Below are 26,077 nucleotides of genomic sequence, written 5' to 3' on the forward strand. Positions count from 1 at the left end.
CATTCACACGGGGTGAGCTGCATCGCGCGTGCGTGCGTGCGTGTGTGTGTGTGTGTGTGTGTGTGTGTGTGCGTGTGTGTGTGTGTGTGTGTGTGTGTGTGTGTGTGTGTGTGTGTGTGTGTGTGTGTGTGTGTGTGTGTGTGTGTGTGTGTGTGTGTGTGTGTGTGTGTGGAAGCAGGGTTGCAGGTGCATCGCAAGCACGCGTGTGCATGCAGGCACACCTGTCGTGGTAGTGGTTGAGGTAGAAGTTGAAAATGTCAATCTCTGGCGGAAAGCATTCTGGAAGGCGTTGCTGTTGGTGACGCACAATACAATATCCATGAGCGATGACTGTCCCAAGTGGTGGGACGTGCCATACATGGCTGAAAACAGAAGCAGATATAGCAACACATCATATCCGCACATGTTCACAACAAGTGTACAACCTGGGCAACAATGAGATCGGTGAAGTAGAAGGAGCGAAAGGCCTCGAGAAAACGATACACCGAGCCCTGCGCAAACAACTTGGAATCAAAGCTGTACTCGCATATGTGGCGTGTGCATGTGCGAGCGTTGCGTTGTGCGTTGTGTTTGTACGTTGGCGTGTTGTACGTGTTTGTGTGTGTGTGTGTGTGTGTGTGTTTGTGAGTGTTGTGTGTTGTGTGCTAGTGCTTGGAATTCATTCAGCACAAGGCTGTTTGGGTGGCAAATAAAGATGATGGCCAAACACCGAATAGAATAGCGCATATGGCCGTCAACACCTCCGTCCCCAGCAACACTGTCACAACCCACCTTGACTCGATCTGCAACCCAAGTTTCTCCATGTATTTCTCTTTGAGGTTTTTCGGGCGATTCGGGGTGTTGGGCGCTGCCTCTCTGTCAAGTCTGTGTGTGTGTGTGTGCGTGTGTGTGTGTGTGTGTGTGTGTGATTGTGCACGTGAGAGAGAGAGAGAGTGTGTGTGTGTGTGTGTGTGTGTGATGTGTGTGATTGTGCACGTGAGAGAGAGAGTGTGTGTGTGTGTGATGTGTGTGTATGTGTGCTGTGATGAACATGAAACTGCGTGTGCGCGTGTGATTGTACGAAGCTGCTTTGAATGTACTGAGGTATGTCGTGTGTCGTGTGACGAAGAAATGCCACCCGTCCACAAGAGCACACACACACACACACACACGTTGCAATCCTCTCCCCTCCACCCCAACGGCTACCGCACTTTTCTTCGCGCATGATGATGCGCAAGGCCGAGACGAGCAGCGCCGGGTCTGTCTTCACCAACGCCAGTGGATCGTGCGCCACGAAGAACACATGCTGCTGCAGCTTCGCCTGCACATGTGTGTGTGCATATGTTTGCATGTGTTTGCATGTGTTTGAGTGAGTGGGTGAACGTGTGGGTGAGTGGGTGCGACACAAGGCGCATGCGCTCAAGGTTTCCTGTGTTGCGGGGTTCCGCTCATGCACGAATACACACGAAGAGTCACAAACATTTGCACACACGCACACGCACACACACACATACACACATACACGAACACACACATACACGAACACACACATACATACGCACATACACGAACACACACATACACGAACACAGACACGTGCGCACCGAGACGACGCGGACGCCCTGAAAGTATTCGTCAATTGCACGCGCGTCTGACGGGCGCACGCTGGTGTTCTTGATCTTGGACTGGACATGCTCCATACAGCGTTCCAGATGCATCAACCTGCAGCACACGAGGGACACAGAGTGCAGGAAAGACAGCAAGAGAGAGAGAGAGTGTGTGTGTGTGTGTATGGGAAAGGGAGCCAGAGAAATCTGGCAGCTTTGTGTGACAATGCATGTCCTTACACAGAGAAAAAAAGTGTGTGTGTGTGTGTGCCTGGCAGACAGACAGACAAGACACACACATCCCACACACACACACACACATGCACAAATCCCCCAACTCACACGCACACACAGATGCGCGCACACACAGATACACACATGCACTCACATGCACACAGATGCACAAACGGACTTTTGGTGTGCTAGCAGGAGGTTTGGTGGGTCTTCCTTGAGCATGTTCTCCAGCTCCTGTACGTCGTCGGGGACATTGAAGATCTGATCAAGCTGCTCCATGGTGGACCGCATCTGGCCAGGAGAACGACGACGACGAGGAGGAGAAGGGGAGGAAGGAGAAGGGAAAGAAGGAGAAGGGAAAGAACCGAGAGGGAAGAGGGGGTACGTGACGTGACACATGTGTGAGCGGGCAGCACACTGGGCTGTCTAGCGGGCATTGCGAGTTTTCGTGTGCGTGCGTGGAGTTACAGTTGCGTGTGTGCATGTGATGTGTACTGTCTCGATGCTTATGTATGTATGTGTGCATGTGTCTGTGTGCATGTGTATGTGTGTGCATATACATATGCGGGTCTACCCGATTGCGCGAATCGCTCAAGACGCGGGCCTGGGCGGCGTGGTGAATGAGCTCCTCACATGTGCCCAACAAGTGCTCGCTCTCATCAACGCTGAAAGCGGTGGCACACAGCACATTCCCAGCCAGCGAGAATAGGTGAGAGCAACAAGAGCATGCGTGTGTGACACTCGCAACAACTCTTCCAGGCAGGCCTGAGGGTGGCAAGCATGGTTGCATCAGCAAAGCGACTGAAGTGTACCTCGTTTGAACAGAGTCCAAGTCACGGAGACACCTGGAATAGCAGAGGAAGTGGGAATCAGTGTTGTGAGCGGCGCCAACCGTTCAGGTTGTAAACAGTTCACAAAGCACGGTATACGGGGCGTAGTACACGGAACACACGGCATGGGGAACAGACAGATAGCCGGACAGAAAGCCAAACACAGGCACACAGACACACAGACAGAAAGCCAAACACGCAGACAGAAACACACAGACACAGACACACAAAAGATCCCCCCCCCACACACACACACACACACAAACGCGTACCGCTGGAGCAGGTCCATGCCCTCGTAGACGTCGCTGATCTGGGATTGAACTGCCGTCTTCAGCCTGCTCTCGATGGCAGCCCGCTTCCGTAACGCCCGTAGCCGCAGCTGCTCAACGTGCGTCAGATCATCGGCGCTCTGCTCACGATCAGTGGTGGAGGTGGTGTCAGTGCGTTGCAGGTGCGACGTCGCTCGCGTGCGCGTGTATGTATGTGTGGTGGTGTCTACCTCGCACAGCCAGCAATCGATCGAGAGCACGCGCAGCACTGTCAACTCACCTGAACCGCCTGTGCGACGTGTCTGTGGGCGCGTTCCAACACACCAGCCACCTCATCCTCTGCCATCTTGCTTGCTGCACCTGCCGTTGTTGTTGCTGTCCTTCCAACAACGATTTTGTGCTGTTGTGTGTGTGTGTGTGTGTGTGTGTGTGTGTGTGTGTGTGGGTTATTTGGGGAAAACTCGCTGAAATCGTGTGTGTGTGTGTGTGTGTCTGTGTGTGTGTGTGTGTGTGTCTGTCTGTCTGTGTGTGTGTGTATGCTGTGTTGTGTTGTGTTCATGCACACCCACAACACCAACCTTATTCCCTTTCACGACAAGGAGGGGCTTTATGTAACAAAGAACGACAGCAGTGAAAACAAAAGCGGAGGAAGAAGCAGGCACATGGACGATCGTCGTCACGTTGACACACGAGGTCAAGCAGCACAACCACACCCAAGTGCACACGACACATTGCACATAGCACACAGCACACAGCACACGCACAAACTCACGCACACGCACGCACGCACGCACGCAAGCAAGCAAAACTCCAAAGCACCAGCAGCAAAAAGCGCTGAAGAACACAAAAAGATGAAGCAATGATGTGACAACCGGCCGGGTGTGTGCGTTGGTTGCATGTGGCGGAACACGCCAGCCAGCAAGCCAGCAAGCAAGCAAAAGAAGCAAGCAAAGGCTCCAACGGCAGACGACGCTAACAAACAAGCAACGGCGGCAGCAGCAGCAAACAGCAGCGAGATAAAAGAATGACGACAAGGGAAAGGAGGAACAGGAGGTCTGCAATTGAAAGTGTGACACGCGTGGCGTGTGTGACATGCGGGACATGTGCATGTGTTCGTGAGAGCGGGTGGGTGTGCAATGGGGAGACAGAGAGGGAGGGGATCAGCGGGGACGGGTGTCGAGCTTGTCTTGTTGCTCCTGCTTGAGGCGTCGCATCTCCACAGGGTTGGACATGATCTGATCACGACAGTAGGGATGGATAGTGAAGGGCTGGTGAGAGAGAATATGGAATTTGGAAATGTCAACAAGGGAGAACGTGGCAAGCAAGGAATGAAGACATACAACAGTCGAGGAAACGCACTCACGTGTCGTTCCAATGACCATGCACAACAACAACAACAACAACAACAACAACAACAACAACAACAACAACAACAGCAACAACAACAACAACAACAACAACAACAACAACAACAACTTAAACAACAACAACTTAAACAACAACAACTTAAACAACAACTGAAACAACAACAACTTAAACAACAACAACAACAACAACAACAACTTAATCAACAACTTAAACAACAACAACAACAACTGAAACAACAACACGGCACAGCAGCACTGCACCTGCGTGTTGATGGAGGTGATTTCGTGGTTAAGCTGCTGCAGCTGCTTTGCGACCACCTGGTCCTGCTTGCCCTGCTGCTGCTGGAGCAGCGTCTCCTTGATGAGCTCGTCGCGTCGCGCCCCGGCCCGGCGCAGGTTCTCCCGAAGTTCCTGCAGCGACTGGTACTCCTCAGAGCGCTCGTACTCCACGCGGATGTGCACCAGGATGGACGACAGCTCCAGCGGCTCGTTGAACGCGTTCTTCAGCTGGATCGACCGGTAGCCTGCAGCCAACAGGAGGGTTGCATTGTTGTGGTTGTTGTGATGATGAGGGGGTGGTGGTGGTAGTGGTGGTGGTGATGCAGCTGCTGAGGACATGGCGCGAACATGCGCTCAAGCAATAGCACACAAGTCATACCACGCACATGCACGTTCAACTCACCACGTAATCCACAGCATGCAAGTCATACAACGTGAAGCACACAAACAACATGATTCACACACCTGTGCGGATGCTGGACTCGTGCTGTGTGCCGAGCGGGTACACGTTCTGGCCAATGGTGTTGGCGTCACCGAACATGTCCTCATCCTGCACCACAATGCGCAGGCACGCGAGCTCAGGCATGTCCACGTTGAAGGACACCTCCTCGTTCCAGCACGTGCGGCCATCAACAGCCTCCACCCACGCCGGGCAGAACCCGTTGTCGGTGCACGTCTTGGTCTTGTACTTGTCGTGTTCAATACCAACGAGGTCAACCTCCACAAACGGTGACGCAATTCCGCGCGCGGGCTTCAGCAGGTGCCGCCCAGAGATCACCTATACAGCAAACACACAAACACACACAAAAGTGTGGAGGCGTGAGAAGGACAAGCTGGGTATTAACGACAGTGACATGCAGCAGTACGCAGCCATGTTGAACATATCGCCCACACAACACACAACCACAAACGCAAACACACACACACACACACGCGCGACACACACACGCGCGACACACACACACACACACACACACACACACACACACACACACACACACACACACACACACACACACACAACGGTGGTGCTGGAACGTACGCGAACGTGGATGGTGACAGGATCGACGCCGTATGTCTTGTGGTCGTACGGGTTGAACGTCGGCTTGAGCATCGACTGCGGTTTGAGGACATACCCGCAGCGGCCGTTCTGCTGGAACTTGCCGTGGTTGAGCCACATGGCGCGGTCGGGTGTCTGGTAGTTGAGCGCAACCAGCTGCATGCCAGCGTTCCACATCACACGCGGGTCAAAGTTGCTCGAGTCCACGCGCTTTCCATTGGGATACACGCGCGACAGCTGCCGGATGTTGTACCTGTTGAACGCCTGTGTGTGTGTGTGCATGTGCGTGTGCGTGTAAACATAACAAAGTCGTCATAACAAGTTGAGATTGACGCGTCGGTGGCAGCGTAAGCAGGCGCAAGGAACGCACCACGCACGCACCCACACACACCCACACACACACACACACAAAGAGAGACAAGCAACTTGTAACAGCAGCTGCTGCAGCAGGAAGCAAGCGAACACATGTGCACGAGGTTTTTTTTTTCCTTTTCTATTCTTTTCTTGCACCGCACCTCTGCCTGGCCGTTGACCTCGCGAACAAGAGCCATGGCCTTCTTCTCGGAGAAGGAGGACATCTTGAAGTACTCGAGGGAGCAGTTCTCCTCAAAGCTGCGGAAGGGCACCGACTGCGAGTAGAAGACGAGGGCAGAGAGGTCGCGGTGGATCTTGAGCTTCTTCTCGTCAATGCGCCGCTGGATGTTTCTGCAGAGGGAAATGTGCAGCAGCAGCAGCAGCAGCAGCATGGCAAGGCGAAGAAATGAGCAAGGAGAGGGGAGGAAGAGAGAGGGGCCATATGTACGCACGCGTACACACTCATAACCACAAAGAAGGCAACACGTCATGCGCACAAAAACACACAAGACAGCACGTCACAGCACAAACACACAAGACAACACATCACAGCACAAACACACACGGCACAAACACACACACACAAACACACACACGCACACGCACACGCACACGCACACACACACACACGTGTTCACACACACACACACAGAACAAAAGACGCATGTGCACCTGGCCTCGAGCTCCTTGACGGTCCTGTTGATGGAGTCGATCCAGTCCATCATGTCCTCCTTGGTGGTGGCGCCAACGTCCAGCGACTGCGTCGGGTTGAGCTTGTTGCGGATGGCAAAGATAAACGCCTGGTCACCGCGCGCAGGCAAGGGCACCACCTCCAGGTTCTTCAGCTCAATGTCGGCCTTCTCCAGCGCACCGAGCGGGTTGTCTGCGTCATCCTTGTCCTCGTTCATTAGCGCGTTGTGATCAATCTGATGGCACACGCGACACGTGTGAGAACCATACGAAAGAGAACCACTGCTGCACCGAACCAGGGCGTACGCTGGCATAACTCTTGCAATACGCTTGCTGTGGTTGAGCACAAGCAAGTGGGTGCTACTCAACAAACCCACACACGCGCAACAAACACACATACAGACGCACAAACAAAAAACAAAAACTTACACACATACAGACACAAACATAACACACACACACACACGCACACCTCTTCGACGTAGTTTGAAGGGAACCACCCGCCCGGGAGGCCGCCGTAGTCGCCCTGCCACCAGCCGTCGTCCCGCTTGATGACGTTGGTGATGATGGCGTCCTTGGGGAAGGTCAGCTCGTCCGGGTTGCGCGCGCCATACGAGTACAGGGCGCGGCAGGTGACGTTTGAGGTGACAATGCTGCGGCCCTCGAATGCGTTTGGCTCCTGGTACAGCGCGTCCGAGTTGTAAATGTCCTCCTCGGGCGCCTGGCCGTGCTTGTCAATCAGCTCCTGGTCAACCGCATACCTGCACAGGACAGCAGCCACGCACGGCAACGGCGAAGCACGGGGTGGGGTTGATTGGGTGTTTGGTGTGGGAAGAGAGGGGGGGGGGGTTGACCGATCAGTTGGAAGAGGGTGGAAATAAGCGAAATGCAGCCATGCAACAAAGACGCTTGAGGCACAATTCACACAAAATAAAGTCTGCACAGGTTCACAGCCGCACACATACGCACACACGCACACACATTCGCACACGCACACATTCACATTCACATTCACGTCCACACGCACACATTCACATTCACATTCACATTCACACAGAGAGTACGGAATGACACACTTAAGCTTCATCTTGCGGTAGAGGGGCTTGCTCTTGTAGTAGTCGACGAGGGCAACGAGGCTGTCAAACTCGGCGTCACCAATGCAGTACATGCGGCCGTCCAGGCGGATGCGGCAGTGCTTGATCTTGCCCTCGGCGCGGAAGGAGATGGCAAAGCTGTTGGGGTCCGACTGCTTGCCGCGCACGAGGAACGCGCCGTCGTGGTGGATGCGCTTGAGCATGTCCTCGGCCTGCTCGCGGGGCAGGTCCGCGTGGAACCACCGCTCAGACTCGTGCGGGGCGGGCTGCGGCGCGGCGTGGCGAAGTGTCAGCGTAAACGTGGGGCCTTGCAGCGAGACCTGGCGGTAGTAGTCAATCAGCTCGTACAACGTGGCAAAGGAGCACGTGTCTGTGAGGTAAAAGTGGCCGTCGCGCTTGCGGATGCGGCAGTGCTGCACGCGTCCGTTGTGCACAAACGACAGGCTGTACTCCTCCTTGAAGGAGTCGCTCGGGCGCACGAGGAACGTGCCCGGGTCGTCGAGGTGCTTCTTCAACACGTCCTCCGCAGCCACGCGCCCGCCAACCAGCTTCCCGTGGAACCACGGCTCGCGGAAATGGGGCTCGTCAGCCTCTGTGCCGCCCTCTGTTGCCGAGTCTGTGTCGTCGTCATCGTCGTCCACCTCTTCCTCCTCCTCGTCAAGGGCCTCAGCATAGAACAGCTTCGTCTCCGTGAGCACAAAGTAGTGCTTCTTCCACGCCTCGTCAAGCTTGTCCTCGAGCAGCAGGTGCCCATTCTTCACAGAGAACGACAAATCCGCTTCCCGCTGTCATCGCAAAGAGGCAGTGCGCGTGTGTGTGCATGTGTGTGTGTGTGTGTGCGTGTGTGTGTGCGTGTGTGTGTGCGTGTGTTGAGGGTGAGCTGGGAAGAGAAAAGTACACGGGCTTGGGTGGGAATATTGGACAGGAAGAGCAAGTGGAGGTCGCCACATCAACCCCTTCCCGGCCACGCGCTGTGTCAAAGCAAGCGTGCATACGATTCCCCTCGCATCTCGTTGGCTGCCACACCAACAGCGAAGACAGCCACCAAGCTAGCTGATCACACACACAAACACACGCATGCACGCACGCACACACACACACGCGCACACACAAAGATGCTTGCAGGCAAGCACGCACCATGCGGCTGACGACGACGGAATCGCTCTGGCCCTCGAGCTTCTTGTGCTTGATGATGACCTTGTATTTCAGCTGCTCTGGGCTCGGGTAGCAGTCGCGGTGCTTTTCCTGGCAGTCGTCGGGCGGGCGGGTGATGAGGTAGTCCCCAAACGCCTCCTGGAACATGCGCGCCATCACCTCCTGCTGCGACAGGCTGCAGTGGTTCTCAATCGACAGGATCAGCGGGTACTCGGACGTGTCAAACGCGTGCTCGCTCACAACCTTCACCACGTCCTGGAACTTGATCTTGGAGGTGAGCGTGTGGCCGTGGTACACAATGGGCTCGTTGTAGGGGCCGTCCCAGCAATCAATCTCTACGCAGCGGCAGCCGTCGCGCAGGCAGCGCACATACGCCTCCACGGACGACTCCGAGCGAAGCTGGTCGCCCATGAGGTACGTGTTGTGCGACGAGGCGATAAAGTAGCACGCCAGCGGCAGGTGCATGTCCTGATACACCATGTCGTGGTCAGGGTTCCAGATGTGGTTGTCGTTCGAGTGCAGAAACTCAACAAACTGTCCCCAACATGAAAATGAGGAAAGGAAGTGTGTGAGTGATGTGTGTGAGGGAGGGAGGGAGGGGTGAGTGTGTGATATGTGTGTGTGTGAGTGAGTGAGGGGGAGGGGAAGGGAGAGTGTGAGTGTGGGGGGGGGGTGAAAGAAGGGGAAGGGAGAGACAGAGACAGAGACAGAGACAGAGACAGAAAGCGAGAGGGAGGGAAAGAGAAGAGAAAGTGACAGAGACAGAAAGCGACAGAGATGCAGTGACAGTGACAAAGAGGGGTGAGGTGAGCAGTGCCGAGGCAACCACACCGGGCCAACGCACCATGTTGACGGGGAGGGTGTTGTCTTTGCCGTATTTCTTGATAATCTCCTTGCACTCTGCGATGCTGACCTGCTGGTTCTGCTCCTGGCGGAAAAACTGCTGCAAGTCCTTCTCCGTCAGCGACGTCCTGCAGTGCGCGAGGGAAGAACATAGTTTTCACAGAGGGGCAATGGCGTGTGGAGCATGCGAGCAGAAGCGAGTGGGTGTAAGTGGTGATGCATGTGTGTGTGTGTGGGTGTGCGTTATGCATACATGTGTGTTTATGCGCGCGTGTGTGTGAGGGGTTATGCATGCATGTGTGTGTGTGTTGGTGCGAGAAAGTGGGTGCGCGGGTGGGCATGTGTAGACAAGAAACCAAGCGCACTCGAGTGTGAGCGCATGTGGTTGCATGAACAGAGCGGCGCCAAGAACCCCTGACCAAGCTTGACAACGCATCCGTACTTTGATGCCTGCGAAGAGAAGCTGCGGAAGACGTCTGTGACGTGCTGGTTCTCCACGAGGTGGTGGTACAGCTGTGTAAACTGCTCGCGGTTGATGATGCCTTGCTTGAACTCGTCAACCTGGCACACACGCAAGACACGCGCACATTGGCATGGGATGGTGAGTGGAGGCGCGCACTGGGCCTGAGAGTAATGGCAGGAGTACAACGCAAAGGCCCGCACGCAAGTGTACAAGGCGGGGATGTGAACGCACGTGCGCACACATGCATGCACACACGACGCACCAGGTACATGTAGTCGCGAAGCTCCCTTGCAGAGAGCTTGTAGTTGATTTTGGTGGCAAACGTCTTGAGTTCGCGCAGGCCAATCTGGTCGCTGCCGCCGCTCAGCTCGTCCCACTGCGTCTGCAGCCACCGGTCCCGCATCATGTGTGTCCTGGGCGAGTCATGGATGTGTGTGTGTGTGTGTGTGTATAAGCACGCAAGAGACGGAGAGAGAGAGTGTGTGTGTGAGTGTGTGTGTGTGTGTCAGTGAGTCAGTAAGCGAGCGTGTGAGTGTGAGTGTGAGTGTGAGTGTGAGTGTGTGTGTGAGTGGGTGTGACTTGGGCAAGCAAGGTGCCTGATAATGTTTCAAACGACCCATGATCGAGCACCGACAACAAACGTGCACATTTGTGCGTGCAAGACTGACATGTAAAGATCTGGTCGAAGGAATCGAGAGTGCTCCCACACGGCGACCGCCCACGCTTCTGCCTCCGCAGCGTTTTGCGCTGTCGTGTGCGTGGTTGTGTGCGAATGCGGTGAGGATGTGAGTGTGTGTGTGAATGTGTGTTTGTTTGTTTATGTGTGCATGTAGGTGTGTGCATGTGTGTTTTGTTTGTTTGTTTGTGAGAGTGTGTGCATGTGTGTTTGATTCTGTGCAAACCCCCGCCCCCAACATAAAGTGTGTGTGTGCTAATGTCAACGCACCAACAAGGCAGAGCTGCTTGAGGCGAAACTGGTCGCCATGCAAGATGACAAGGGCGCAGTCCTTGGACTCTGAGGAGGCAAGCTTGAAGTCCTGCACAGCCACGATGGCAACATCAACGACGACAGCGACAACGACAACGACAGCGACAACGACGAAGTGAGGGTCAGTTGCTGTGCTTCAACAAGATGCGCATGTCATGTGGGACGAACACAACACTGCACTGCATTGCACTACGAGCATGGACGCGACGGCACTTACAAGGAACATAAGTACAGGCACAGACACAATGCACGGACACGATGCACAAGCACAATGCGCACACACAACTCGCAGGGCACAGACCTTGCATGCCAATGCTTGTTCGCCTGTGCGCACTTCGCACACGGTGTGGAGTGGGACGTAGTGTGCGCGCCGCCCCGGGCCCGTTCTGAAGACAATGTTGAAGGTGCCAAAGTCCATCTTGATGCTGCACTTTGTCATCTTCTTGTTGGTGAGGTAGCGGTCCATTGTGCAGTCGCGGGTAACCATCTGCACAAAGTCGTTGAGTTTTGGGTGTGGCTTGTACTCACGGAGCATGAGCGGGAGCTGTGGCGGGGATCGCTCTGGCGCAGATCGGATCATGCTGTCCAGCTTGCTGGGCGAAACCGCAGGGGCGTCGGCCTCATTGCTGGAGGTCGTGCTCGACTGCGACTTGCCTGTGTGTGTGTGTGTGTGTGTGTGTGTGATCGCGTTTGGGGATCAAAGGCACAAGCACACCCACATCCAACACATTGTGAGTGCACGCTCTAAGCTGAGATGAAAGCAACGCAGCGTGTGTGTGTGTGTAATTGTGTGTTTGTGTGTGCAATTGTGTGTGTGTATGTGTGTGTGCAGCATCCATCCATGCCATCCATGCCATCCATCCACGCCATCTATCCACGTCATCCATCCACGCCATCGATCTCGATCCAGATCCGCCCCCACCATCACCTCCCCCTCCCCCGCCTCTTCGCCCCCAGCAACTTTGCCTCCCAACGTTGCCCTATCACCCTCCTCACCCATCGCCACCTTTCTCTCGACTTGCAAACAAACACAAACAAGCAGGGCTGCTGCTGGAGGTACTGCTGGTGTCATCAGAAAGCCCCCGCGCTCCACTCCACACATCGCGCCATGCTACTCTCTTGTGCGTGGCCATCATCCAATCCGTCCCCCCCCCCCGGCTGCTTGTTTCCAGATCTTCCCCTCTGAGCATCCAGCCAGACTCGAGTGTCCTTCATCATTCAGTTTTGCTTTCCCCCCATCTCGCCTTCTTCATATCCGTCCTTCCTTCCCCCCCTCCTTCTTGTCTCTTCGTTGCCCTGGTCCGCCAGTGCTCCTTCGCTCACCTTTCCTGCCAAACAGCCTCTTCATTCCGGTACTTCCTGTGGTACTGGGTACTTTGACGAAAATACACGCAAACCACCAACTAAAATTCGCGGTTGGCAGTCCTGCCTTCCGCAGTGGGAGGGGCCGTGGGAAATCAAGGCGTGCACCCGCATCAAATCACCCACACAAAAAAACAAAACAGGGTTTGTGGCGCGCGGGAAGCTTTCAAATCAAAAGAACTGAAGAGGTCCTTCAAGTTCGTTCAAGGCAGAGTTCCGTTCACCTCAGCACTTTTCACCTCAGCACTTCAGCACCTTACACACACTCACTATATCCTCGTTGTTCCATCTTTCGAAGTCGCCTTGCCCTTCTTTGCTCTTCTGACTTGAGAGCCCTAGAGAGCCATGGCTGCACTGGCACCCGCGACGACCGAGGAGGTTGCGCAGACACTGACGGTGCACGGAAAGCTGGCCTTGGACTGGGAGCGACGGAAGCAGGAGGCGGCCATGGCCAGTATTGGCGCCAAAACCATGCCCTCGTTGGCACATCTCCAAAGCGCGGCGCAGATGGTCGCCAGGTGTGCCGAGGTGCAGCGGCTTGACCACGAGGCCTTCTTCCTTGGCCTTGAACTCTTCGACGGCTTCATCACCATGTAAGTATGTTGCGCGCGCTTTGGTACGCTCCGATCTCCCCTGTGCCTGCAGGCAGCTTGCAACAGCGTGCTACCGTCTACTCTGCCCCTCGTATGTTGCTGTTGGTCAACGGCTCAGTTCTGCCTGCCTAACGGCCTCCCTTTCTTGCCTGCTCCCTTTCTTGCCTGCGCACGTACGGATATGTATGGCCTCAGGAAAGCAGCAGCCACAGCAGACTCCAGCACTCAGACGCGGCCGCCAAGCCTGAAGTTTTGCACCTTGGCGTGCCTGACATGTGTGCAGCTCGCCTCAAAGATGATTCTGCTCCGCAAGCGCATGGGGCCTGCACGCACGTCCAGATACGCTCAGAGGTGCGTTGTTCGCAGAAGTCAGTGTGTGTAAACTCAGGGGGTGGGGTGGGAGAGGTATGTTGCTGACTTGACTGTTGTCGACGGCGTTGCTGTCTGAGGTGGCAGGTGACATCAGAAACGCGAGCGTGTGGCTGGCAACAGGCTTGTAATGTAATGCTATGTGTTTTTGCACGCGCGTGGGTGTGCGTGGGTATGCGCGTGTGTGTGCGTGCGCTCTCCCTCTCTCTGTCCTCTGTCTCTTCCCTCTCCCTCAACCATCCCTCTCTCTCTCTCTCTCTCCCTCTCTCTCTCCCCTCTCTCTGTCTCTCTGTCTCTCTCTCTCTCTCTCTCTCTCTCTCTCTCTCTCTCTCTCTCTCTCTCTCTCTCTCTCTCTCTCTCTCTCTCTCTCTCTCTCTGTCCTCTGTCTCTTCCCTCACGCTCAACCATCCCTCTCCCAATCTCTATCTCCAGGCTGTTGGGGTTGCCAATCTCATACAAGGACATCACGGACATAGAGTTTGAAATCTTGAAGACCATCGACTTTCGCATGGTGAGGCGCTGTCTTGCGCGAGAGAGTTCAAGGGTGGCAGCGTGACACGAGAAGGGGAAGGGTAGAAGCACAGCAGCCATACCTTCTTCCATTTGCTTCTCGCAGCTTACACCGGTGCAATCGCACAACTCCCAGGTTCCCTCCCCACTCCTCATTCTCCGCAACTTCTTGGAGGCAACTGTGTTCAACCTCAAGGACACCGAGCTTGCCAGGTGGCATTCCACAACCACACTTTGTTGTTTACACCATCAAATGCTCAAATGCAATGGAAGAGCACACTGGAATCTTCGCCGCCGCCGCTGGGTGAAGGGCAATGTCATGGTGGTGACGCTATGTCAGCCAGCACATCGTCATGACATTTCGATGGGACGCAAAATGGCCACAACCACATTCCCACTGCACCAGTCTCTTACTCTGCGTACCCTGCTCTTTGTCAACGTGCATAGCGTGTCAGCAATTGCACAGGAAAGCATCGAAGACATTGCCAGGAAAGTGCTGGTGCTCACGTATCATGAAAACGAGGCGCTGCTTCGTGCCCTCAGCAATGCGGATATTCAGCTCAGCATCATCCTTCGCACCACCGGTGTCATCGCTCTGGCCTTTTACCTCTTTGGTCAGTTGACACGCGACAGTGTGAGTGGTGCATGTACGCGTATGTATGTATGTGTGTGGGCGTCTGCTTCCATGAACAATAGCAGAACAGCATCATCGGCGTTCCCTTTCGGTGTCTTCTTCACACAACCTTCTCACGGTTCAGACGGTTCCTTCTCTTCTTATTTCACATACACCCACACCCACACCCACGCATCCCCCCCCCAAACATTCACACACAGATACGGTGCTCAGCGACACCATCAACAGGACACTGGCAAGGTTGGTGAAGGCGAGGGTTCAATGCATATATACACGTAACAGGTGAAGCAAGGCGAGGAAGGGCGGGGGTGGATAGCAAGACCAGGCATCAAGCAAGCCGCTCGAAAACAGACAGCCACCCGGCAACAAGGAAGGACGCGCAAGCAAGGGCGAGCAGAAAGGCAAACGACAACAGCAACAGCACGCACGAGGGTTGAAGGTCAACCTCATGAAGGTGCAACACACGTACGCACACATGACGCACGCACACATGATGCACGCATATGAGCTCACACCCACATGATGGCCATGGTGCAGGATGACGCACTACACAGAAGAGACATATGTCGAGTTTGCTGCGGCGGTGCTTCAAGCCACAGACCTGACTAGCACTATCTCTTGAACAGGTGGGGTGTGTGCATGTGTGTGTGTATGTGTGTGTGTATGTGTGTGTGTATGTGTGTGTGTGTGTGTTTGTGCGCGTGTGCCATCAATCCGTGTGGCGTCCGCACACCCACTTCAGAGCGCCACCGCGTGACACCTGCTGCCGTTTTCCTTGCGCCACACTTGCCCAGGCGCATTGGCACGCATACGCCCGCCCGCCTGTGTGTGTGTGTGTGTGTGTGTGTGTGTGTGTGTGTGTGTGTGTGTGTGTGTGTGTGAGTGGATGTCCTTGTGCTCGATTCCACCTGTCACATGGTACGTGTCATGGGCATTTGCATATGTGTTCCTGGGTTCAAGTTGGCAAGCAAAAACCGGTGTAAATAGAGACAGCGAACACACCTGGTTGACTTTGCAGCAGCACTTTCAACTTGTCATAATCGGGCGTGTTGTTGCGGAAGAACAAGTAGTCCCTGTTGGTGGTGGTGGTGGTGTTGTTGTTGTTGTTGTTGTTGTTGTTGTTGTTGTTGTTGTTGTTGTTGTTGTTGTTGTTGTTGTTGTTGTTGTTGTTGTTGTTGTTGTTGTTGTTGTTGTTGTGGTTGTTGTTGTTGTTGTGGATTTGGTGGCGAGTAAGTGGTGGCACAAACAGCCGCTCCATGCAAACTAGAAGCAGTGTCAATGCCACAACCACAGACACACCGACAGAACACAACAAGCGCGCGCACACACTCACACACACAGAACACAGCACGCGCGCACACACAGCACACAGCACACAACTTACACTTTGTCATCCCAGCGAACGCTGTCAAAACAGCACACGGAGTGGTCACACGAAGTGCACCGCAATGTGGAGCAGGTACACCTGTTGATTGTCATGTTTCATGAGCATCAAACACACAACTCTGGCCTGAACGGCAAGCACGCAGACAAAACAAGCAGGCAGTAGACACAGACCTTCGACACACACACACAGACACACACAGACACACACACACACACACAAACGCGCTCACACACACACACACACACAAACGCGCTCACACACACACACACACACACACACACACACACACACACACACACACACACACACACACACACACACACACACACGCGCGCGCGCGCGCTCACACGCACGCTTGAGAAGATGTGGCAATGCCGCGAGGCTGTCCTGCGTCCGTCAATACAATATGTGCACACCTGTCAATCACACATACATACATGCGCACGCACACATGGTGATATTGTTTAGCGAAGGATTCCAAGCTCACAGTTCACAGTGTACACAGGAAACTCAATCAATCAATCAAGCAAGGTATATGCACCGCTCATCACCGTACTTGGTCGGTCTTCCGTTATCGTTCAAGCTGGAGCTGGAGCCCTGGGCTGATGTTGTAGAGAGGGCGATGGCTGGTGGTCGACTTGACACCCGATGTGCCGGGGCTCTCTGCAAACAAGGACGTTGGTGTGTTGGTGGGTTGGTGGGTTGGTGAGCTGGTGAGTTGGTTGAGGTTGTAAAGGTTGTCGCGTGCACAGCACATGCGTGTGCGGCGACTCAACCAAGCAGTTGTCGCACACCCGACATCACAACCAAGAGGCAGAAGGTTGGAACACAGACCCAGAGGCGCCACAGACAGACATATAGACACACACACACACACACACACACACAGGCACACAGGCACACCCACCCACACAGGCACAAAGGCATACCCACCCACGCACACACAGGCACACACACCCACACACACACACACACACACACACACACACACACACACACACACACACACACACACACACACACACACACACACACACACACACACACACACACACAGGCACACCCACACCCACCCACCCACACACCCACACACCCACACACACACACACACACACACACACACACACACACACACACACACACACACACACACACACACACACACACACACACACACACACACACACACACACACACACACACACGCGCGCGCGTACTGCGGGGACAGATGACTCCAAATCCATGAGCAGTGTATCCACGTCCGAGTCGTCATGCGGGTTTGACGGCTTTGCGCGATGTGATGGCGCTGTTCGCGTGGACGAGCGTGGCGAAGCTTGTGCGTCTTGCTGTGATCGACCACTGCCCCGGTTACCGTCCCCATTGACAAGCTTGCGCAGGCGATTTGGTTCCTGACTTGCTCGTGGTTCCTGTGGTACTGCTACAGATGTCCCTGCTGCTGTGGTTCGTTGTCTCGTTGCTTCCCTGCTCGCACCGTCCTTATTGCTGCTCCGCACTGTATCTCCACTACCCTTTGCTCCCTTCCCGCCGACCTTTGCGGGCCCCTCGCTGCCCAGCAGCTGCTCCACATCATCCAGCAGCTCATCCAAGTCCATCCTGGTTCGTCGCCGATGTCTTGCTCACTTTGTGGTTGTTTGTTTGCTCGCTGTTTGTTGCTGACGGTTTTTTTTTTTTTGGGGGGGGGGGGGGGGTGCGTTTGGTTGGCGTTTGGTTGGGGCCAGATGTGTTTTGTGTGTGCATCTGTGCGAGTGTGTGTGTGTGTGTTGTGTTGTGTGTTGTGTGCGTGCATGTGCGCGAGGGTGTGTGTGTGTGTGTACGTGCTTGCTGCTTGCGGTGACGACATGACACTGTTCTGGTGTTGATGATTACAGTGGTGCGTGTTCTCTTTGTTTTAGAGGCACACCAACCAACCGCACTCAACACACAGTTAGCCCACAAGCGTCGCAAAGACTATGTGGTGACGGATCGCACCCAAAACGTGCGCTTGCATATGCCGTCGGTGACGGCGAGCCCGCCCACATCATCCAGCGCAGCTTCCATGGATTCCGATATCCCACACCCAGCACCCTTCTCCCCACCAACCATGTCTTGGCCACCTCCTCCACCCACACTGCCATTGCGCACATCACCGCTTCGCACATCACTGCTTCGCACATCATCATCATCATCATCACCACGGCCACAATCACCTTGAATGCCACCCTTGCCTGCCCCACGTGCTCCATCTCTGTCGCCACCGTCGTCACTTGCTCCGCTCGCTTCTTCCCGCAAGTCCCCTCCGTCACCCTTGTCATCCCCATCAGTCCCACTCTCACCGCCACCATCACCACCATTGATATGCGGCTGTGCAGACGCTGCGGTGCCGGCGCCGGCCCTCCGCTTCAGCTCCGCCAGGGCCAGCTCGCGTGTCTGAAACTCCGCCAGCTTGCCAAGGGCGCGGGAGTATGCTGGGAGCTCCTCACGCCCAAACAGCAGGTGCCGATGCTCGACTGAAGCACACATCCTCTTCTCCACGCGGATCACCAGCTTGCGCACCCACACTTGCAGGCTGCGGCCGTCGCTGGCCTGGCCGCATAGCGACGTGCACCCGTTCTTGCTGGGCTGTGGCACCGGCGAACGCACCCACGACGCATGGGCCGGCTCATATGAGGACAGCGCCATGTTGGCTGTCACCATGGACCGATACATGCCAATCGTGTCGACGGCAAATGTTCCGCAAGGGGAGCGCTCGCAGAACATGGCCAGAAACACGACAGCGCCGGGGCCCAGGTCTGCCTCGAGCCCCTGCACGGAGTTGACAGCGATGCGCTTGACACGGATGTGCATGTTGGTGGTGTGGCTCTGCACAACCACGTCCAGCAGGCGCTCGTCTCCGTGCGTTTTCTCGCTGTGGTCGTAGATGACGCGATGCGAGGCAAGCCACTTGCGCACCCGCGACCGCACCATGGCATTTGCGCTCTCCGCGCTCAGAAACACACCAATGGCGTCCCCGTCATACACGATGGGTGGCGCACTCGGCGGCTGCCGCGTTGCTGCTGTTGGGGTCTGTGGCCGCGACCACGCCGCTGTTGGCGTTGGTGCTGGTGCAGGTGCTGGTGCAGGTGCTGGTGCAGGTGCAGGCGTCGTTGATGTTGACGTTGATGTTGACGTTGATGTTGACGTTGTGGTCACAGGCGTGCCTGTAGCTGTTGTTACTGATGGGTATGTGTTTGTGGACGGTGTTGGCGATGGCTGTGTCGTCGCGAGTGTGCTCGTAACCCGCAGTTGATTGGAGGTAGTAACATGGCCCATTGAAGCAGGTGGAAACACGGGCTGCAGTGCGTGTCTTCGAGGCGCCTGAGGGTTTGGCGGAGCCATAAACACGGAAGTCAGTGCCGTCTTCTCTTTCAACGTCAGCATCCTCTTGGGCGGGCCTTGCTGCCGCTGCTGTTGTTGTGCGTGAAATTGGGCTGGTGGAGTTGACGTATGCAACGACGAAAATGAGGATGGAAATGGAGAGGACGACGGCATGGACGCAGAGGACGTGAGGGTTGGTGCTTGCTGAGCAGCTGTTCCTGCTGCAGTTGTTCGTCCTGCTGTGGACGCTGCTGTTGATGTCGCTGTTGATCTTGTTGTGGATGTTGCTGTGGGCACTGCCGTTGATGTTGTTGTGGTTTGTGTTGCGTATCTTGGTGTAGATGCTGTTGTGGATGCTGTTGTGGTTGTTGCTCTTGCCGAATGGCCTTGTCGAACAGGAAGCAGCACTTGTTGTTGTTGTTGTTGTTGTTGTTGTTGTTGTTGTTGTTGTTGTTGTTGTTGTTGTTGTTGTTGTTGTTGTTGTTGTTGTTGTTGTTGTTGTTGTTGTTGTTGTTGTTGTTGGAGGAGGAACGCTGACATGCTGCTGGTGCTGGTGCTGGTGCCTGGGCGGGCCGCCTTGGTTGTTGGCGATGCCTTTGGTGAAGGCAGCTTGATCTGGGACAGCAAGACGACGTACAATTCCCCAGCATGTGTTGCGGGGCGTGCAGGTCGCATCATACGTGGCCGCTTCGCCTGCAGCATTTCCTGCGACGACGGCGAAGATCCTGGTCGCCCCATGGCCAAACTGTCCACGTGATGGTGTAGCAGCAAGACGAGGCAACCCGACAGAGACGAACAAAGGGGCGAACAGTGAGGTGAACAGTGTGATGTTGTGTGACAGATGTGAGGGCGATGCTGCTGTTTCACATCAGAGCCACACCCAGCCAGCCAGCAGACGCAGCCAGCGGACAGAGTATCGAACGACAGCATGAAAAGTAGTACCATGACTCATCGTCGCTTGTTTCGTTGTTGGCGTTTTCGCTTGTGTTGCTTGTTGGTGGTGTGGCCGGCGAACACTCCTCTCTCCACCACTCACGTCACACGCTCCACCACCCACACACACGCTCACGCCCGCACAGACCAGGTCTCTTCTCTGCTGTCTTGTCTCGCCTTTCTCTGTCTTCCCTCCTCTGTCTCTTTGTCGCTTTGCTGGTCGCAATGCCACGACAAACGTCGGCGGAGGCTCTGCGACAGCTGAGTGTTCAAGTTCGCAGCGCAGAGCTGCGGCCACGAGCAGGGGCAAGCGCTCCAGGTGCGGCACCTGCTTGTCCACAAGCCTGATGGGCGTGGTGTGCGAGTGCGAGTGTGAGTGTGTGAGTGTGAGTGCGAGTGTGGGTGTGAGTGTGAGTGTGAGTGTGTGTATGTGAGTGTGTGTGTGTCTTGTGCTGCCTTCGTTTCCTCCTCTCTCTTCTTGATTCCTGGGTCCCCCACCTAGTTTTGTTGCCATCCTCTTCTTCTTGGCATCCATCCATTGTGTGTTTCTTGCTTCTTGTTGCGTTGTGCATGTGCCTTGACACGCGCCACCGTTGCATGTCGGCTTGCGTGCAGACGTGTATGTTGAAGTCGGCCTGGACAACGCAAGCGCACGGACCAAGACAAGTGTCGTGCGCCGATCATGGAACCCAAGCTTCCCTGGCATCCCCAAGAACAAAATCGGCCTGTAAGTGTCCGGTCACGTGTTGGAAGAGAGGGGACGGGGGGGACGAAAGGCAAGGGAGACCGTGTGTGTGTGTGCGCGTGTGCGTGTGTGTGCGTGTGTGTGTATGTGCGTGTGCGTGTGTGTGTGTGTGTTACGTGTACGTTTGTGTCTATGAGATTCCCATGCGCGGATCAAGGCACAGACAGACCGAGGCGGACATGCGCACGCATCCTCTCACTCGTGCGCAACCACTTGTGATGTTCCTGCTCCCCACACCTGCATCTGCTCCCGCATTGCCACCATGCTATTCTTCCCGTGTCTTGTTTTTGTCACTCTACAGCGTGGTGGACGAGTCGAGCGTGCTGGTCATTGTGGTTAAGAGCAAGCTCAGCTTCAGATCAGACCACACCCTCGGCACATGCAAGCTCGCCGTGACGGACATTCCGCCAGGCGCCGCTGCCGGCCACCAGATGGACATGAGGCAGACCCTCAAACTCAACGACGTACGTTCAATCACAACCTGGTGACCACGACCAACACAGACATGCGTGCCTCGGGGTGATTTTGGATGTGGGGGTGGTATTGGGTGGAGCAGCACAATGCACCCCTCCTCACATGTACCCCACATGCTTTTACAATTGTTGCAGGAGGAAGTTGGCAAGATCACTCTCTCCGTGGGCCTCGCTGGCCAATCATTTTCCCGCACATCAACACTCCCACCACAGGGTGAGTGTGTGAGTGTGTGAGTGAATGTGTGAGTGTGTGTGTGTGAGTGTGTGTGTGTGTGTGTGTGTGTGTGTGTGTGTGAGTGTGTGTGTGTGTGTGAGTGAGTGAGTGTGTGAGTGAGTGAGTGTGGTTGAGTCAAACAGCTGGTCATCAAGCCGCTTCCACGACACTCACGATCAAGTACACACGACCAACACCAACACCCCCGCCCCCCTCTTTTTGATGATGGCAGCAGCGGCACCACCGCAAGCCGCTGTGCAGGCGCCTCCTCTTCCCCCGGGATGGGAGGCAAGGACAGATGGCCAGGGCCGCACATACTACGTCGACCACAACACACGGTCAGTTTGTGTGTGTGAATGTGTGTGTGTGTGTACGTGCGTGTGTCTCGTGTGTTTACACGCCCATGCTTGTATGTGAGTGTTTGGTTTTGACTTATTCCAATACCTTCAACCCTCACCCCGTGCCCAATATCTTCTGCAACACACACACACACACACACACACACACACACACACACACACAGGCGAACACAATGGGTACCGCCGCCAATGCCCCAGCAAGCAGCAGCACCACAGCAGCCACAGCACTCGCAGATGCCGCCACGGAGCGGCTCGCAGTCGTACCCGCAGCCCGTGCAGCCGACCACCGTATCCGTGCAGCCGCAGACGCCAACAGCGACGCGCGCACGCCTCTCCTCCAGCGCCGTCACGTCCGATCAGTTTGGCCAACTCCCACCGGTGCGGCATGCATGTGTGTGTGTGTGTATGCATGTGTGCATGTGTGTGTATGTGTGTGTATGTATGTGTGTGTGTGCATGCGTATATGTGTTGTGATGGTGGTGATGGTGTGTCTGCACAAGTGGTGCGCGTACGCGCGCTTGCCTGCCTTCCAACATCAAATGCGTGCACGTGCCCTCACCGTGAACCCCTGCACCATCACAACACCACTACCAACACATCACATCACGCCATGACTGCAGGGGTGGGAGGTGCGGCGTGACCAGCGGAACCGCGTGTACTACGTCGACCACAACACCCGCTCAACAACCTGGCAGCGGCCCTCCACAGACATGCTCCAGGCCAGGGACCTCTACATGCGCCAGCGGTACGTGTGTATGTGTGTGTGTGGCATGTGTGTGTGTGGCATGTGTGTGTATCTTGTGATCTTGTCGGTGCAGTACTTTTCGGTCACTATGAGAACAGCGAGTGAATTTGCGTCACCCACTCATGTTTGGACCAAATTGTCCATCCCCCTCCCCCTCCTCCTCCCCCTCCTCAGGCAACATCTCTCGCAGGCGCAGGCGCAGCACGGCCAGCGCTCTCTCTTTGGTGACTCATCATCCTCCTCCTCATCGTCAGCACAGCAGCCGCCACAGCAGGAACAACAGCCGCCGCCGCAAGAGTCTGGCGAAGGACCACAGCAGGATGTTTCTTCCTCAACGGATGGCGGAGACGCGTCGACAGCGGCGGAGCAGCAGCCGGACGACGGCCTGGGGCCGCTTCCGAAGGGTTGGTCGTGTATGCAGGGAGGTGGTGGTGGTGGTTGTGAGTGCAGGGTGGTGGTGGTGGTTGTGTATGCAGGGTGGTGATGATGATGGTGATGGTTATGTGGTTGCGGTCTGTCATGGTTGTCAGCCTGCGTGGTGGTGTGTCTGTGAGGTGGTGCGTTTGGTCTGTGCATGTGCGTGAAGGCGCACACTTGCACCTGCACACATGCGAGCATCGTGCATGTGCCCTTCTGTGACACTGCGCCTGTGGGTGAATGGTGGTGATGTTACACAGGTTGGGAGAAGCGAACAACACCGACGGGCAGGCCGTATTTCGTGTACCACCCAGCCAGACACACGCAGTGGGAGGACCCAAGACAGGTATGCAGCAGCGCCACTGTGTGCGTGCGTGTGTGTGTGTGTGTGTGTGCGTGTGCGTGTGTCTGTATGTGTGTGTGTGTCTGCATGTGTGTGTGTGTGTGTGGATATGGGAGTGCCTGTGATAGGTGTTGGGTATGCGTGACCCCGTTCTCCGTATCTCACCATCCCCACCATTTCCATCACCACCACGCCCACCAGGGCCGGAGCCTGGTTGCGCGCGCGCAGGAGCTGCCGCTGCCAGCCGGATGGGAGATCCGCGTGGACCAGTTTGGGCGCCAGTACTTTGTGGACCACAACACCCGCTCAACCACGTTCACAGACCCACGCATCAAGCTGCTGCAGGAACAAAACGCCGACATTCCGCAGTACCAGCGCCAGTTCAAGAACAAAGTCTCTGTGCTGCGCTACTCGTACTGCCCAAAGATTGCCGGGAGATTCACCATGACCGTTCGCAGGGACAACTTGTTCGAGGTGCGGCTGCAGCTGCTCGTTTGTGTGTGTGTGTGTGTGTGTGTGTGTGTGTGTGTGTGTGTGTGTGTGTGTGTGTGTGTGTGTGTGTGTGTGTGTGTGTGTGTGTGTGTGTGTGTGTGTGTGTGCGTGCTTGTGTATGCGCCCGCGAACATTATGTATGCATGTGTATATGTACATGTGTGTGTGTGTGTGCCTTGCGAGTCTTTGTGCGTGTGGGGCCTCATCGCCACCTTTCCCTCCCACCAACAACAAACATCCCAAACACCATCCTCCTACACCACCCAGGACTCCTTCCGTGGAATCATGAGCATCAAGCCTGATTCATCCGGCTTTTGCAACGAACTCAAGGTCTGCAGTGCATGTGCGGTTGCTTGTGTATGTTTGTGTATGCTTTTGTATGCTTTTGTATTTATATGCTTGGTAGTTCCAGGCGCCCACGTGCTTACCCCCCCCCCCGTTGCCTTCTGTCCTTGCTTTGTTGGTGGCATTGCACGTCCTTGTTGTTGGATCTTCTAGCGCCGTCTGTATCTCTCGTTCGAAGGCGAGGACGGTCTCGACTACGGCGGCGTCGCAAGGTCTGCACATGTTCTCTCTCACTCTCACACACACACACACATACACACACATGTTCACAGTCGCACTTGTCTTCATGAGCATGGGTGCTCTTCGTGCACGTACGTACGCCTGTCACGTACTCACACCACCACCCCACACCACCCCACCACTGCCGCATGGTCGCCAGGGAGTGGTTCTTCCTCATCTCGCACGAGATGCTGAACCCGATGTACTGCTTGTTCCAGTACGCAGCGAGCAACAACTACCAGCTTGAGATCAACCCCAACTCCGGCGTCAACCCAGAGCACCTCCACTACTTCCAGTTTGTTGGCCGCGTCGTGGGCATGGTGCGTGCAGCATAGGGCATGTGGTGGTGGTAGTATGTTGAGAGACAGAGGGAGTGTGTGAGTGTGTGAGTGTGAGTGTGTGAGTGTGAGTATGTGTGTGAGTATGTGAGAGAGTGTGAGAGAGTGTGAGAGCGGGTGAGTATGTTAGTGTGAGTATGAGTGTGAGTATATGTGTGCCTGTGTGCTTGTGTGTCGTGCATGCCTTTTGAACTGTGGTGTATGTGCCCAATGCTAACTCACCTTTCCTGTTCATGACTCTGCACGAATCGACAGGCCATCTACCACGAGAAGTTTATTGACAACGGCTTCACGCTCCCCTTCTACAAGCGCATCCTTGGCCGCGAGCTCACGCTCAAGGACCTGGAGACGGTCGACCCAGAGTACTACAAGAACCTCATCTGGATCCTGTACGTCATCGCTCTGGCGTGTTGTTTGTTTGTTTGTCTGTCTGTCTGTCTGTTTGTTTGCTTGTTTGTTTGTTTGTTTGTTTGTTTGCTTGTTTGTTTGTTTGTTTGTTTGTGCGTCTCTGTGTGCGCGTCTCTCTCTCTGTGTGTGTCTGTGCGTGCGTGTGTGCGCGCGCTGATTGCCACAAATTATTTCTCCAAGTCACTGCCCATCATTCACATGCACATGACCAATTTACCCCCCTCCCCCCACACGCACCCCGCTTTCCAACTCGCCCAGGGACAATGACATTGACGAGTTGTATCTGGGCATGACGTTCTCCGTGGACGAGCACGAGTTTGGACAGATCAAAGAGCATGAACTCAAGCCCGGCGGTGCAGACATTGATGTGACAGACGCGAACAAGAAGGAATACGTCGAGTACGTTCCATACACGTTCACGCACACATACTTGTGGTCGTGCTGCCGCAATGCTCACAGCGCGTGCGCGCGTGTATATGTCCACGCTTGGTACATGTAGTGTGTATACCAAAGCACGTGTTGTGTGTTGTTGGATCATATCAGGTTCACCGCCTCACCTCACCACACCACACCACACCACACCACACCACACCACACCACACCACACCACACCACACCACACCAC

At 55.3% G+C, this 26,077-nt stretch overlaps 6 protein-coding genes across 6 annotated transcripts in view; 2 read left to right on the top strand and 4 right to left on the bottom strand.

Moving 5' to 3' along the window:
• Positions 1-3,265, bottom strand: part of PTSG_03829 (uncharacterized protein) — a gene marked incomplete at its 5' end in the record, with an annotated part of 8,096 nt that extends 4,831 nt beyond the window's left edge. The window contains 10 exons of the mRNA XM_004995505.1: positions 222-292; positions 426-516; positions 772-864; positions 1,191-1,300; positions 1,584-1,701; positions 1,999-2,111; positions 2,395-2,485; positions 2,633-2,665; positions 2,923-3,062; positions 3,200-3,265. Coding sequence (XP_004995562.1) covers positions 222-292; positions 426-516; positions 772-864; positions 1,191-1,300; positions 1,584-1,701; positions 1,999-2,111; positions 2,395-2,485; positions 2,633-2,665; positions 2,923-3,062; positions 3,200-3,265 — 926 coding nt within the window. The remainder of the gene's footprint in view (positions 1-221; positions 293-425; positions 517-771; positions 865-1,190; positions 1,301-1,583; positions 1,702-1,998; positions 2,112-2,394; positions 2,486-2,632; positions 2,666-2,922; positions 3,063-3,199) is intronic.
• A 241-nt stretch (positions 3,266-3,506) lies between these two features.
• On the bottom strand, positions 3,507-12,588 carry PTSG_03830 (phospholipase C gamma). The gene is made up of 16 exons (XM_004995506.1): positions 12,536-12,588; positions 11,514-11,866; positions 11,171-11,261; positions 10,893-10,971; positions 10,487-10,637; positions 10,204-10,322; positions 9,763-9,889; positions 8,901-9,452; positions 7,746-8,548; positions 7,142-7,430; positions 6,652-6,905; positions 6,141-6,330; positions 5,608-5,889; positions 5,031-5,343; positions 4,548-4,810; positions 3,507-4,154 (listed from the first exon to the last, which is right to left on the bottom strand). Exons 1-16 carry the CDS (start codon positions 12,558-12,560, stop codon positions 4,080-4,082), a joined length of 3,966 nt encoding a protein of 1,321 aa, XP_004995563.1. The 5' UTR covers positions 12,561-12,588; the 3' UTR covers positions 3,507-4,079.
• A 210-nt stretch (positions 12,589-12,798) lies between these two features.
• PTSG_03831 (uncharacterized protein) lies at positions 12,799-15,333 on the top strand. The gene is made up of 7 exons (XM_004995507.1): positions 12,799-13,167; positions 13,363-13,518; positions 13,969-14,047; positions 14,183-14,259; positions 14,494-14,660; positions 14,881-14,920; positions 15,218-15,333. Exons 1-7 carry the CDS (start codon positions 12,920-12,922, stop codon positions 15,300-15,302), a joined length of 852 nt encoding a protein of 283 aa, XP_004995564.1. The 5' UTR covers positions 12,799-12,919; the 3' UTR covers positions 15,303-15,333.
• Positions 15,334-15,418: 85 nt separating this feature from the next.
• Positions 15,419-17,680, bottom strand: PTSG_03832 (uncharacterized protein; the record flags this gene model as incomplete). The annotated part of the gene is made up of 6 exons (XM_004995508.1): positions 15,419-15,502; positions 15,745-15,943; positions 16,065-16,145; positions 16,421-16,483; positions 16,624-16,730; positions 17,285-17,680. 6 exons carry the CDS (start codon positions 17,678-17,680, stop codon positions 15,419-15,421), a joined length of 930 nt encoding a protein of 309 aa, XP_004995565.1.
• A 254-nt stretch (positions 17,681-17,934) lies between these two features.
• PTSG_03833 (uncharacterized protein) lies at positions 17,935-20,159 on the bottom strand (the record flags this gene model as incomplete). Its single annotated transcript, XM_004995509.1, has 1 exon — positions 17,935-20,159. The coding sequence occupies one exon, from the start codon at positions 20,157-20,159 to the stop codon at positions 18,036-18,038; it is 2,124 nt and encodes a 707-aa protein (XP_004995566.1). The 3' UTR covers positions 17,935-18,035.
• A 250-nt stretch (positions 20,160-20,409) lies between these two features.
• PTSG_03834 (ITCH protein) overlaps positions 20,410-26,077 on the top strand; it is a 7,554-nt gene continuing 1,886 nt past the window's right edge. Inside the window, exons 1-15 of the mRNA XM_004995510.1 lie at positions 20,410-20,673; positions 20,970-21,081; positions 21,401-21,563; positions 21,708-21,786; positions 22,019-22,124; positions 22,310-22,523; positions 22,766-22,890; positions 23,065-23,294; positions 23,568-23,653; positions 23,852-24,124; positions 24,410-24,472; positions 24,641-24,699; positions 24,867-25,026; positions 25,300-25,433; positions 25,711-25,851. Coding sequence (XP_004995567.1) covers positions 20,580-20,673; positions 20,970-21,081; positions 21,401-21,563; positions 21,708-21,786; positions 22,019-22,124; positions 22,310-22,523; positions 22,766-22,890; positions 23,065-23,294; positions 23,568-23,653; positions 23,852-24,124; positions 24,410-24,472; positions 24,641-24,699; positions 24,867-25,026; positions 25,300-25,433; positions 25,711-25,851 — 2,039 coding nt within the window. The 5' untranslated portion in view covers positions 20,410-20,579. The remainder of the gene's footprint in view (positions 20,674-20,969; positions 21,082-21,400; positions 21,564-21,707; positions 21,787-22,018; positions 22,125-22,309; positions 22,524-22,765; positions 22,891-23,064; positions 23,295-23,567; positions 23,654-23,851; positions 24,125-24,409; positions 24,473-24,640; positions 24,700-24,866; positions 25,027-25,299; positions 25,434-25,710; positions 25,852-26,077) is intronic.

The sequence above is a fragment of the Salpingoeca rosetta genome (assembly GCF_000188695.1).
Source record: "Salpingoeca rosetta unplaced genomic scaffold supercont1.8, whole genome shotgun sequence".
NCBI classification, from domain to species: domain Eukaryota; class Choanoflagellata; order Craspedida; family Salpingoecidae; genus Salpingoeca; species Salpingoeca rosetta.

Excerpts from the sequence above, each read along its gene's own strand:
- PTSG_03831 (XM_004995507.1), top strand. The coding sequence starts at position 12,920 with ATGGCTGCACTGGCACCCGCGACGACCGAGGAGGTTGCGCAGACACTG. Across the intron at positions 13,168-13,362 it reads TTCGACGGCTTCATCACCAT|GAAAGCAGCAGCCACAGCAG; the intron begins GTAAGTATGTTG and ends GTATGGCCTCAG. Across the intron at positions 14,661-14,880 it reads TCTGGCCTTTTACCTCTTTG|ATACGGTGCTCAGCGACACC; the intron begins GTCAGTTGACAC and ends ATTCACACACAG.
- PTSG_03830 (XM_004995506.1), bottom strand. The coding sequence starts at position 12,560 with ATGAAGAGGCTGTTTGGCAGGAAAG. Across the intron at positions 6,906-7,141 it reads CTTCAAACTACGTCGAAGAG|ATTGATCACAACGCGCTAAT; the intron begins GTGTGCGTGTGT and ends GTGTGCCATCAG. Across the intron at positions 5,890-6,140 it reads AGGTCAACGGCCAGGCAGAG|GCGTTCAACAGGTACAACAT; the intron begins GTGCGGTGCAAG and ends ACACACACACAG.